The 12,498-nt window shown below is 39.3% G+C and overlaps 1 protein-coding gene across 6 annotated transcripts in view; it reads left to right on the top strand.

The window, feature by feature from the left end:
• UTRN (utrophin) overlaps positions 1-12,498 on the top strand; it is a 389,659-nt gene that overhangs the window by 101,131 nt on the left and 276,030 nt on the right. For all 6 annotated transcript variants that reach the window (XM_054819386.1, XM_054819387.1, XM_054819385.1 and 3 more), the window contains 6 exons: positions 611-734; positions 2,467-2,554; positions 5,083-5,318; positions 5,591-5,771; positions 8,449-8,594; positions 11,314-11,526. In XM_054819386.1, the coding sequence (XP_054675361.1) occupies positions 611-734; positions 2,467-2,554; positions 5,083-5,318; positions 5,591-5,771; positions 8,449-8,594; positions 11,314-11,526 (988 nt within the window). The remainder of the gene's footprint in view (positions 1-610; positions 735-2,466; positions 2,555-5,082; positions 5,319-5,590; positions 5,772-8,448; positions 8,595-11,313; positions 11,527-12,498) is intronic.

The raw sequence follows: 12,498 nt of genomic DNA, 5'->3' as shown, positions 1-12,498 counted from the left end.
GGTTGTAGCTTAGAGGTTTTAGGCATAAGAGTTATGTTAGTATAGGCATGTCCAATTGTATCCCAAAGTATTAAACCATAGGCATGTCCAATTGTATCCCAAAGTATTAAACCATAAGCTAATCTTTAGTCAGATAAGCGTTCAAAAAGGTTTGTCCACTGTCACTGCCATGAGTGCTTAAGCTGCTAGTTTTTTCTTCAGACTAAATAGTGTTGCAGACTTTTACAATATCTAGAACTGTAATTTGTATTACAAACCTAAGGTTTAGTTTATTACTTTCAAAATACTCAGCATTGAGAGGTATCTTTTGTGACATAATAAAAGAGACAGATATGTATTTTTTAAAAAAAAAAGAAATAAATTGCACTGTGCATTCTCAATTTGCTCCCAAAAGCTAATACCATGGACATAATTTTTACTATGGCAGGTTTTCTAAAGTCTGTCTCTGTCCTACTGCCTGTGAACAGTAATATGAGAAACATGAATCTTGTGTGCAGCCTTGTTGTTTTGTGATTGAGTAATGTGTTGAACTTTAAGACTTTTGATTTTTAAGACATAGTAACTGAATAGGGAAAAATGACAAAAAAAATTGTCTGACCTTTTAAACCAGGTTTGATGCTGAAAGTGCTGAGCTCTTGAACTGGATTTCAAAATCAAAATCTGCCATTCAGGCCACAGACATCAAAGAGTACAAGAAGATGAGAGAGACTTCAAACATGAAAGAAAAGTTGAAGGTAAAATGGGGAGGTAGCGAATGTTCCAGTGAATAGTATGTTTTGTCTCTAAGCTGGCTGTCAGCTGGAGGTGTGGGCTGATCCACATGCTTCGCAAGGATTAAGTCCTTTAGTTAAATAGTTTCAGAACTGGACGTGGAAATCTCTGACCAGTTAGACACAAACATTTGCTGGTGTTGGGTTGCACAATCCACAGGAAATTTTTGAAACATATATATTATTGATGTCTCCTTTGGAGTTCTGATAAATGTATGCCTTCAGGATTAGTATCCTTTCTACTAAGCATTATATTTTGGCTTCATGTTTCACAGTTGGAGATGGACTTGACTGACAGCACTCTTATAATTTGGGCAGAGATGGGCCAGTGGGCTGCTCAGAGACCCCTTGAATCATGCTGTGACACTCTGCATGCACTGTACCACCCAGGGTCCAAAGTGCTCCATTGTTATAATGTTTGGACACATTGTTTGCTTTATTAATTTTGGAGAAAACAACTCGTGTATGGTATTACTGACCTGCAAGACAGAATACATAATTTTACAGGATCCTGTGGGAGCCATGATATAACCATTTTATCTTCTATTCCTTCTGTTTCAGGAATGCATTCTTGCATTTTTTGGCCCATGAGCATGCTTTGTTAACAAAGGCTTACTGAAGCTTTAGCGAGACCTGAACCTGCTTTTGAAATCAAAGACAATACTTAAAAATATCTATAAGGAGACTCCTTCTCAGTGCTGTATTGCAAAATGGTGCCAGTAGGAATGTTTGGAATGGCAGTACTGTTGGAAATAAAAACCAAAACAACCCTCCCGATAGTTTATTTATAGGTCTTTGTGAATGTTTGTAGCCCTTTAAAAATAGGCTCCAAGACGAACACCAGGTTCCCATGAACAGCACTGTTTTTAAATGATTTGGTTCTAAGTGAGTAGGACAGTGTTTGTTCTGTGCAAATAAATGCATGCTGCTTCTGAATTTACTGTAGCAAGTCTAAATCAGAGTAATGACCTTGGACGTTAGTTTTGATAATATTTTAATTTGGAGATACTTTGTTGTAATTACAGAGGATATTGAAGTTGTGGCCTTGTGGCCAAGGAACTCATCTTTCCTCTGTGGATGTATTCTACCTCTTGGCTCCCACAGGAACATTCACCAATATGTATGACTTCAGAGAGGAACTTTTTCCTCTCAAACTCTTGGTAGTCATGTAGGATTTTCCTCACCATTTCTTTATGAAGCAGAGTGAAGCACTAGACCTTATGAGAGTGGATTACCGGTGTGCTATAGTTCTTGCTAGCTGGACTTGTAGGGAACAGGTTGTTGTTCCCTTCTACTGGAAGTCTCAATAGAGTCTGTAGAGGGGAAGGGAGTATTTAAAAAAGGTCGTTTCTCCATTGGTACACATTAAATAATTACAATTTTTGATCACAAGTGACTTGTTTTAGCTGGTGTCCTAATATCTGATTTCACATAGCAGGATCATCAGCCCTTTTAACAATATTTTGTTCCTGGTGGTGGTGTGCTACTCTCTTGCTTACCTGGTACTTGTGAGAGCTAACTCCTTTTGCATTTGTTTTCTGAACAAACAGAACTAATGTGCATCTTAAAGTGCTGTATCTAAGAAAACTGGAATGTGTTTTGGGTAGTAGTGGGAAAATATCTGTTACTGGGAGAGGGGGAAGTCAAGAAAAATTATCCTCTCTGAAACTGTATTATTTTGGGGTTCACTTTGTAGGCGATTGAAAAAGAGCAAGCTGAAAAAAGCCAAAAGTTAGATGAACTGAAACGAAGTGGACATATTCTTTCGGATCAGATGGGAAAGGGTAAGCAATTTGAAGGTTTTTCTGTTTTGTGATTTAATCAGATGAGTTGCTGGGAAATAATACTGAATTCTCCAGTTAAGCATCATAATATATTCCTTCCCTCTCCCTCCATTTTCTCTCCTTCAGAGACACTGGTCATTTTTACTGTTGCTAGTTATTAATATGTGTTTTGTTTCTATTAAAGCTTATAGAAAAGCAATATTAATATTCTTGGTTTAATGTGTGTGTGTTCATTTGCAACCTTTTAAGGGTTATTTTTATTGAAATAGAAATAATTTCTTAAAATGACAGTAACATGCTTTTGGGGGAAGGGGTTGGTTTAATTATAAATTGTGTGGAGATTTTAAGTACAAAATTTTAAAATAAAACTGCTTTAAAGAAGTGGAGATTCTAAAACCAAATTTAGGCTTGATAAATGTGTATATGTCTCTCTTTATTCTTAGTTTTCTCCATTTCTGTAAAGACTGTCAGTATGTTTTGATGATACAATCACAATTTATGGTTCAAAGGCAGGAGAGAAGCCTACATGCTTGAGAAAATGATTGATTGTCAATTAAAACACTTATCCCTGGAAACTTATAATTAACATCAGTGAAAACTGAATCTTTAAACCTTGCCAAAATCTTGTTTCATAATATGACAAAACTCCATCAGTGAAATGTGACTTTTTCCCTAAAAGAGCTGTTCATATCATCCAGAGAGAGTCTTTTAGATCTGCTATGTATTTGGCTTCTGGTGAAGTTGCTGCAACTGGTAGCATTCAGACAGGTGAAAGGATGGTATCACTGTCCTGCATACTGACCAGTATCCCTTTTGGAAAATGCTAATTTCCATTGGATTTCCCAACTCTCACATTTTTTTCCAGCCAGCTCCTTTGCCTGGATGCCCCAGTCTGCTAAGCATCTCCAATCCTGCCCTCTTTGCCTACTGAAGCATTTTACTGTGGGTGCCTGAAGCTGGTGGCTGGAAGCCACTGATATGACCTGGAGTTTGGATTGTAAAAATTTGTAGCTGTTCCTTGCCTTCAAACCTGGACAGAGATCCTCCTTCCCTTCCTCCCTTTCTGTCTTTTATAAACCTCTCCAGCTGTGAGAGGTCATGGCTATAAAACCACTACCTGTTAATCATAATGAGAAATGCATAATTCAAAACCTGGTTTGTATCAGCAAAAATTAAGATACAGAGATTGCTTCCTAATTGCTTGCTGTCTTAAAATTTGGGATCTATAGAAAATAACCAATCTACAGCCCCTGGCTTTGTTAGGGGTCTGCCAGTATGTTTTATCCAGCTCAGAATGACAGCCTTTCTCTCCAAAAACAGGCCCAGCTACACCTGTGTGGAACGATGCACAGCACTGCCATGCATATGCATACATCCATTTCTGTCTTGGGGCGTGTACAGGCTGTGCCGTAATGGCAGTGACTGATCACTGTGTGCACGCTCCTCTTATGTGGCTGACTGCAGCTGCTGTGCTTCTGCATTGTAGATGTGCCAAGCGTATGGCCAGTGTGGGAAGCACAGGGAGGATCTATGGCACAGAGCCTTCAAGTGCCCTTGTAGAAGCTGGCTGGCTGCCCTGACCAGAGCACTGGGCTCCGCTTACGCTTAAAGCAGTGCAGCAAAAACCCCCTCCATGTGAATCTCCTTATACCCTGATCTAAATGGCAGAACTGTTTAGTTCAAATGATCCAAATATGCCTTATATAAAGCAGGTGGTACCCTGAAAGAGAATCTGCATCAGAAACTTGCAACGGCAAGAGTGTACTGTTCAATGCACATTGCGCTGAAATGTCTTCATATATTGCAAAATTGTCAGTTACTTCTGGCACCTGAGGAAATAAAAGAACCAAGAATGAGTGGGAGGTCTATTCACTTCTGCTCCTGCATCCTCAAGTGATGCATTGATTTGTCAAAAAGATGGTGTAGCAAGTGCTGCATGTAGTCACTGTGAATGGGAAATAACTTTGTGTTTTGTCATGTTGCTTTTGTAGCTATTCATATTACCTAGTTATTAATCATGTCTGCATGCAATGTGACAGTTAGCCATTGCTCCCTCTCTCTCCCAGGCCGACAGGATTTCCAGCTACCTTTTCAATGAATTTAGTGCTGCCTTCCAACTTACTGCTTCCCTTTTTCTCTATGGAGTCTAGAATCATTTAAAAAAAAAAAAAATCACTGGAAGCCTAATTAAATAAAGCTTACTTCACTTAAATCTGCATATCAACATTTAGACACAAATCATGATGATGAAGAGAGTCATGATGGTCAAGAGTCAGCTCACTGTTATAAAATCAAAAGTTACCAAAGGGAAAGAATGGAAGTGGAATATCTCACTCTTCATTTTACTATTAATGTGGAAATAAAAAGCTGAAACACTTAGTACAGTTTTATGGATAGTGGACTTGGAATCAAAGCATTTTGCATGTTAATGCAAAGGTGCACCTGCCCCTGAAGAAAGGAAAGATTAAATGCCTGTTAATCAAAATGCTTGGCAATTAATATAACAATATTTTATATAATCTTTTTAGAGGGACTTTCTACAGTGGATATAAAAACTGTAATGGAGAAAATATTGTCAGGGTGGAAAGATATAGTTCAACATCTGGAAGAAGTGGCCAGAAAGATAAAGTACCAGGAAGATATAAATGCTTATTTTAAGGAAATGAGCGAGCTTGAGAAGACTATAATTGAGAAGGATGACTGGCTTAAAAATGACGCTTCTTCAGCATTCCAGCCCTCAGTAGTCCTGAAAGACTTATGTCAGGTAAGTCTGGCAAAACTTGTCAATTTTGATTGGAAACTGTTAGGAGCACAGGATATATCCCAGAGGAGCTTAGCCTAGTCAGTAAGGAAACTCAAAATTTTTGAGGCAGCCAGGGCACCTGATTTGACTGGAAGATTTTGATATCTGAGTCACAGGAGTACTTTAACGTTGTTGCCCTAGTAATGTGGAGGAGCTGTGCTGCAGTAGCTTACTAAAATCTTTGTGTTAACAAAGCAAGTGTGAGATTTGGGTTTGTTTTTAATCTTTCACAGCGGGAGTTAACTCATCTTGTAAGCCTGAGTCCACATTTGGAACACCTGAAAGCCACTTGCAAGGCACTCACCTCTCAGCCCACGTCTCCTAACTTCATTCAGGAAAGCTTGAACGGTTTTCTTGATCGCTTCAAGTTGACTCGTCAGAAACTAGAGGAATGTCACCAGCAGCTGAAGAAAGGTAAATATATATATATATATTTATATATATTTTGTTTAAGATAAGTCCTCCTGATACTTGTGTTCTCAGTTTGTTTTGTGTGTGTATTTTGTTTTGTTGCTTTGAGCTGATTGAAAACTCACTGAATTCTAGAGTTTTCCTAACGATTCTGGGAGGCTTTGGGTCAGGCTGACAAAAATCTTTTTATTCACCCAAAAGAGTATTTGTATGACCTGCTTTGTGCACACTACAAAATATATCATTCCATGATGTTAAATGTGATTATGCAAGGAAGCAACGTTCCTGAAACTACATTGAAGGAATTAGTAAAACATATTTAAGGTGGATAATATAGTTTGAAAAGCTGTGTGTCTCTGGCACTTACAGGAATAAATAATGATACTAGACATGAAAAATGGAAGATTAAGAGAACCTTGTAAAATTGAAGCATGCATGTGAAAATTATTCTTTTTCATAGTTTTGAGCACATTAGTCATACATAATTCCTTTTGGAAATTTCATCTTTGAAGTGATTTAGAATCTGGCTGGCTTTTCAGGCACTTTCCACTTGGGTTTTTTGTTGCGTTAAAAATTTCATTATGAGCATTCAAACCAGTCATGCTGGCTTCTAAAGGATTTTAAATGTAGTGCACAAAATATGTAGCTCTGTTAATATTTTACAGCTGAGTAGCAAGAGCACAGATCTATCAGGAGATTTTTTTTTTTCCTTAGTTTTCATTTTGTTTCTGAGGAATTCAAGGAAGTGTTTTGCTAGTGGCCCCAAATGGAAGAGCGTTAACACTTTATTCTGTGTGTAATAAAAATAGGTTCAATTACTAGATTGTTAGGCTATCTATATAATGCGTTGCACCAGGCCTGCATGCTTCGATTCGAGCCATGCTGAAAACTGTATGAATAACATATCTGTCTGCCATACTCAAATTACAGAGTATGCTTTCGTTCTTACTGCAGGGAATGATTATTTTATGACTGTTCTGAGTTCATGTACTTCTGAATAATTTTATAGGCATTGTGTATTTTGGTAATTATTACATGATGTGACAAAAATACTCCTTATTTTTTCATGCCACGCATCACTTGAGGCGTTATTAGTATCGTTGAACCAGTTATTACTTGGTAAAAACACCTTATATATTGTAATATGTTAAATTTGTGTTTGTGTATCTTTTTGAATGAAAATTTCTCTGCAGATTGTGTATTGCTAAAGAACAGAGGGAAATGTCACTTCAGGGTTTCAGTCTATTTACAGCACAGTTTGATTTGCTTTCAGGTAAAAAAACTTCCAGAGCCATGTAACTGGGAGAAACAACTGGTGGTGGCACTTGAGCATTTGTGAATTTGGCTGGCTCTGACTGACAGAGGTCCAGCTCTTTGAGCCTCTGAAAATTCCCTCATGGAGTGCTACTCAGTCCCATCTCTATAGGCATTTTTTATGGGAATTGTGACTTAATTTTTTTGTCAATGGGAGGCTATTTTAACTATTTGCTTCTCCTTCAGGATTTGCTGTAGTTTAGTGAACAGTGCACCTGTTGCTTTTTACTAATTCTTTTTTTTCCCTCCCTTTAAATTGGTCCTGTTTTTTTGAGAAAAGGAAGCTAGATAACTCTGATTCTCTCTAGAAACATTGACTCATTCCTTAGTTTTAAGTGGTGTGACAGTTTTGACAGTAAGCTGTTGACAAGCTACCTGATGAGTCAGAATAAGGCTTAGATTAATTTTCACTTGTGGCAGTAATGAAATTGCTTAGGAATCCAAGGCCAGAGAATGTGTGTACCACAGTATGGGTCTTACAGCCAAAATCCTTTTCACTGCAGTTTTCTAAATCTGACGTTTTCATTCTGAAATGCCAGAGTAAGGTGCTGCCTCCTGCCCGGGATTCCACGGAGGACTGTCTTGAGCAAGATCTGAGATGTAATCAAAGATTGCAAGCAGATACCCCATCCAAACTTTAATTCTCTTTTCAGTCATCCCAGATAGTGTCTCTGTTCTGGCAACAGGCTGAAAGCTGTTATTTTTATATATTTGTGTGTGTGTATAAAAATGAAAAAAACCCCACCCAAAACCACAAAAAACCAAACCCTACTGCTACACTAATACATATTTTATGTATGTGTGTTTATACATATATAGCTTATATAGTTACTATATGTAGTGTGTATATTTAACTTTATATTAATATATGGCTATTATATATGCTATACTTTATATTGTCTATATAGTAGTGTCTGTTTGCATATAAATAGTAGATATGTCTAAAACTTTTAAAACAGAAAATACTACATTGTGGGGATTTAGGCGTGCAAAAGCCCAAGCACTAGTGATTCCATCACCCCGACCACCCCAAGAGATTTAGGTGCTCAGGTATATAAGAAAATTCCAAAAATGGGATTGAGGTTGGTTTTTTTTTTTTTGAGGGTGTGGTGTAATTGTGTATTTATTACTATATTCTATATAATACATGATTATATACTTCATGTTTTTTTGAAGGAAATAACATTGCCATCAACAGAAGAGTTTTTTTAGCTCTTGGAAGGTCTCAGCAGGATTCAATGTACAAGTGTATCTCACATGATTCCTTGTTTCTAACTGATTCTGATAACTTTGGTTATCTCTTATAATTTGGGTCTCTATTTCCTTCCCTTGTATTTTGTTCCATTACTCTCTTTAACGATACCAGAGACAGAAAGCCAGCCGAGCCAGGACTACGTGGACTGCCTGCAGCGGCTGAAGGACACGCTGAGCGAGCTGCAGTGCAAGCAGCAGTCCATCGCCAGCGGGCTGAGCGACCCCAGTAAGGTTGAGAAAGCCTTGCAGCAGGCAAAGGTAACTCTTACCTTCGCACTGAAGGGAGGAAGTTACTTATTCAGCTACTGTCATCCTCCTTTCTCCTGCCTTCTTTTCAGTGGGGTAACTAAAATGTTACTCAGAGGGAAGCGGCTCAGGGAGTGGTGTGCAGAAGCAGCCCCTGGGAATGGCTTACTGAAAGCCGGGTCACCGCAGGTTGCTGAGGGACGTGTCCACATGAGGGTTGGGTATCTCCGAGCCTGCAGACTTCACAACTTTTCTCACTGCCTGTGCCAGGAGAAGAGGCCAAGAAAGCTGGGACTGCTCACCCAGGGAAAGAGGAGGCTCAGGGGATCTTATCTGAAGTGCTGCAGCACCTCAGACCAGCTTGGCAGCCTCCCCAGTGTGCCCATGTGTCTCTCATGCTAAGGAGCTCCAAAATGGATGTCAGGGCTCTGGGAACATCCTCCTCTTAGGAGCTTGGTTGGATCAGGTTGCTGACCCGATCCAAGGTCTGCTCCTTTACTGCCGAGCACGGTTGTGAGGAAAGCCAGGAACTGGGGCCTGTCCTTCCCTCCCTTGGGAGCTGCCTTTCGGCTCTCCCTGCCTGAGCTGCACCGCAGCCATGCCTGTTGGGCTTGCTGTCCTGGGGATGCCGTGTCCCTCCCTGCGGCATTGCATGCTACCTCACCCTGCCTCGGCCCTCCCAGCAAGGCCGTGGCGTGCAGGCCTGAAATACTCTCCTCTGAGCACTGGGTATAGCCTACCCAGATGCGGGGTGCCTGCCTGCTTAAACTGTCTCTGAGGTTCAGCTGGTTAACAAACCCATCCCGTTTCATCCTACTCGGCTGGTATGAGAGAGCAGCTGTACTCCTCTGGCCTCCAGATTGCCTTTCAAAGGGAAACAGTGCTTGAAAGCCATAAAGGTAATTGATGTACCAATTCTGTCCAGTAGAAATGGTATTTTGTTTCCTATTATGAGCCTATAAAGTAGGAGAAAATCTGTGGATGACAGTTGCTTTATAAATATCAGTTATTGGGGCAGGGCTGGAATGAGGGGAGAGAATCATGCATCTCCAGTACTTTTTTGCTTTTCTTTTGCTTTAAAAAAACCCCATAGACAAATACTTCCCTGCCTCCTCCACTGTTCCCCACTGCTTTTGTGGAATCCTATTTAATTCAGAAACATGTATTTTTCCCTGCGTGGTGGCATAAGAGGGCTGCAGGTGACTCTGGAGGAGCTCTGGAACTCCAGTTGCTGGGTGGGGAGAGGCTTTGTCTGACTTTTTATCCTTCTCTATTCAGCAGAGTGTGATCAAATAGGTATTTTGAAAAGCCTAGTAAACAGGGCTGACAGTGCTTTGGTTTTTTTTGAACCAGCAGATTAAAAAAAGTTGCGAGTTCTCTGGTTTTCTCTTTTAATCTTGCTTCTGTATTGTTTAAAGTTGGCAGAGATTTTCTGGTCCATATACTGGCTGAATTGCAATGGCATTTAGTCTTTGGAGGCTTGTCTTTTCCTACTTCTGCCTGAATCCCTTCTGCCTCTTTTTTTCAGAAATTAATTAACCTGAAAGTACATACTATGCCATTATGGGAGCTTTAAGGAGTGTGATGGGAGATGGGAACATACTGTAGATGATGAGCTGCCTGTGGATTGTTCAGCTCCTTCTCCTGCACTGTAGCATGCACTGATAAGTGCTACAGGCATAGACCCAAGCCGGGGATTGACTCAGTCTGTGACCCCCTGCTCAGAAAGCTCTTGTTTGCAGAAACATATATCCCTCTTCCCATGCTCATTGCTAGCTCACTACCTGTCTTTTTAGAGGAAATAGTACACTTTATCCTGTTTCTTTCCTGTAAATAAAAAGTAAAATTGAGAACATGAACATATCAACAAGATTATCCTCAGTAAAATATCTGCGTACACGTTAAATGTATATACTAGCAAAGTTAAAGTCATTAAATTAGTAATGATTTCATGTATTCATTCCAAATTTCTCTATTAAACAAATTTTAAGCAGGATAACCAAAATGACCAGTTTAATGAAGTGGCAGCATTTTTCATGTCCTGGCTGATATCTTCAGCTGTTATTTTTCCTTAATATTAGGAAATTAGCTATTTCAGCTCAAGTGGCTCTTCATATCAGCAATGCCGTATGAATATATTCACATTGTATCCTCCCTGTATTCCAACTTGAAGAGTACTTTTCAAAATTCAAGTATCCAGAGCTTTCATTGCAGCTAGACATTATAATAATTTCACTTTTACAAAAGTCAGAAGGCGGCACTCGGCCTGTTTGTGTGAGCTTTATTGTTTCTTTATTAAAAAAATATATATCTGTGGAGTGATTGAAAAAAACTGAGGTCCTGGTATGTCTACATTGCAGTTTCTTTTGTGACTGCAGGGGTGGTGCAGCCATTGCTTTGCTAACTTGAGTGCCAGTACTTCACAGCATAGGAGAGGCGTTGGTGCCTGCTTGTGTTTAGCTACGTGGCCAAGCTTTACAGCCCATTCTGTAATCTCTGCTACTGCACCAGTAGAGCAGCTGAAGGTTTTGCTGCTTAAAAGGTTGTTTGGACATCTCTGCTGCACTAACTGCAGTAACTGGAGTATCACTCTTCACTGAATCTGTGCTCTGCAAAACAAAACCTTTGCTGTACTTGCACTCGTCTGTAAGTGTGTACCTGTTGTATGGCTAATTCTGGAAGCAGACCTTTTTTCTTTCTTTTTTTTTTTTTTTTCTTCTTCCCATTATAGGCGGTTTGTGAGACACTGGAAGCCCAGAAGCCCAGGGTAGATAAACTTGCTGAAGAAACAAAGGCTTTGGAGAAACACGGTTCTTCAGATATAAAAAAGGTCTACACGCAAGAATTCAAGCATGTGCAGGGAGACTGGGACAAGTTAAAGCTCAAGATTTCCAAAGATGTTAAACTACTGGAGGAAATTACATCCAAGTTGAGACTATTTGAGGTAAAATGAAAGGATTTTTTTTTTGTTATGTAACTCAGTTGTTTTAGAGCCCTTTCTTTCCCTATGTTCCTGCAGGAGTCCAGATGATACTGATTGAGAACTGAAATGTTGATGGACCACTAGTCTGGCAGAGGCTGGAAGCATATATAGTGATTTGTAGCAGGGTAGCAGAGGAATTTCAAACGTCTAGGATATTATTTTATCTTCTAACAGAATTATTTTCATTTAAAATTAGTATTCTTCTTCTTTCGATACCAGAAGCAAAGGTTACACTAAAGTGAAGGGTATATCAGCTGTGCTGTTGAAGCCTTGATCGCACCAGGGGCTGAGTGTCCTCTGTTGTGATTGGTGTCAGATGCCCAATGCATTACTAGTTTGATCTCTAAAACTGAAATTCCATACCTGCTACAGAAAACCTGCTCTTTCTAGTGGGGTTTCTGTCAACAGTAATAAAGAATTAGTACAGCCTTTTAAAAAAGGAAGTACAGAAAATGCTTAGGTGTAGTGAGTTTTCCAGTTCTAACAGATGGCCTCTGAAGGGTCAGGAAGGAGAGTTAAAGAATTAAGATTAATCAGCACTCATGTATTTTTTAAAATATATATATATATACACACACACACGAAATCCTGCATGACAGAAAATCTCAATGCTTTAAAAATGAAGGTATTAAAAGCAAGGGTATTTAAAGGGTATTTAGATGTTTAACCCATTGATAAAGAGAGGAGAGATAAGAAGTGCATAAGTAACTTAACCGAGGTTGACTCAGTATTTACCGGTTAGATAGGTTTCTTTGTGCTTGCTTTAAGTCCCTTCTCTAGACTATTTATATTCTTCTGGGGAGAGAAAAAAAATAATGAAAACTAAATATATCATGATTTAGCCCATGGCAATATTATTGTGACCCAAAAGTTAAATAAGCATTAACAAGTCTTCAGCATCAGCTTGAAAGTATAAGCTAATCAGAGCAGTAC

Source organism: Grus americana, chromosome 3, assembly GCF_028858705.1.
Source record: "Grus americana isolate bGruAme1 chromosome 3, bGruAme1.mat, whole genome shotgun sequence".
Lineage (NCBI taxonomy): Eukaryota > Metazoa > Chordata > Aves > Gruiformes > Gruidae > Grus > Grus americana.
This window is presented reverse-complemented; position numbering and strand designations above follow the sequence as displayed.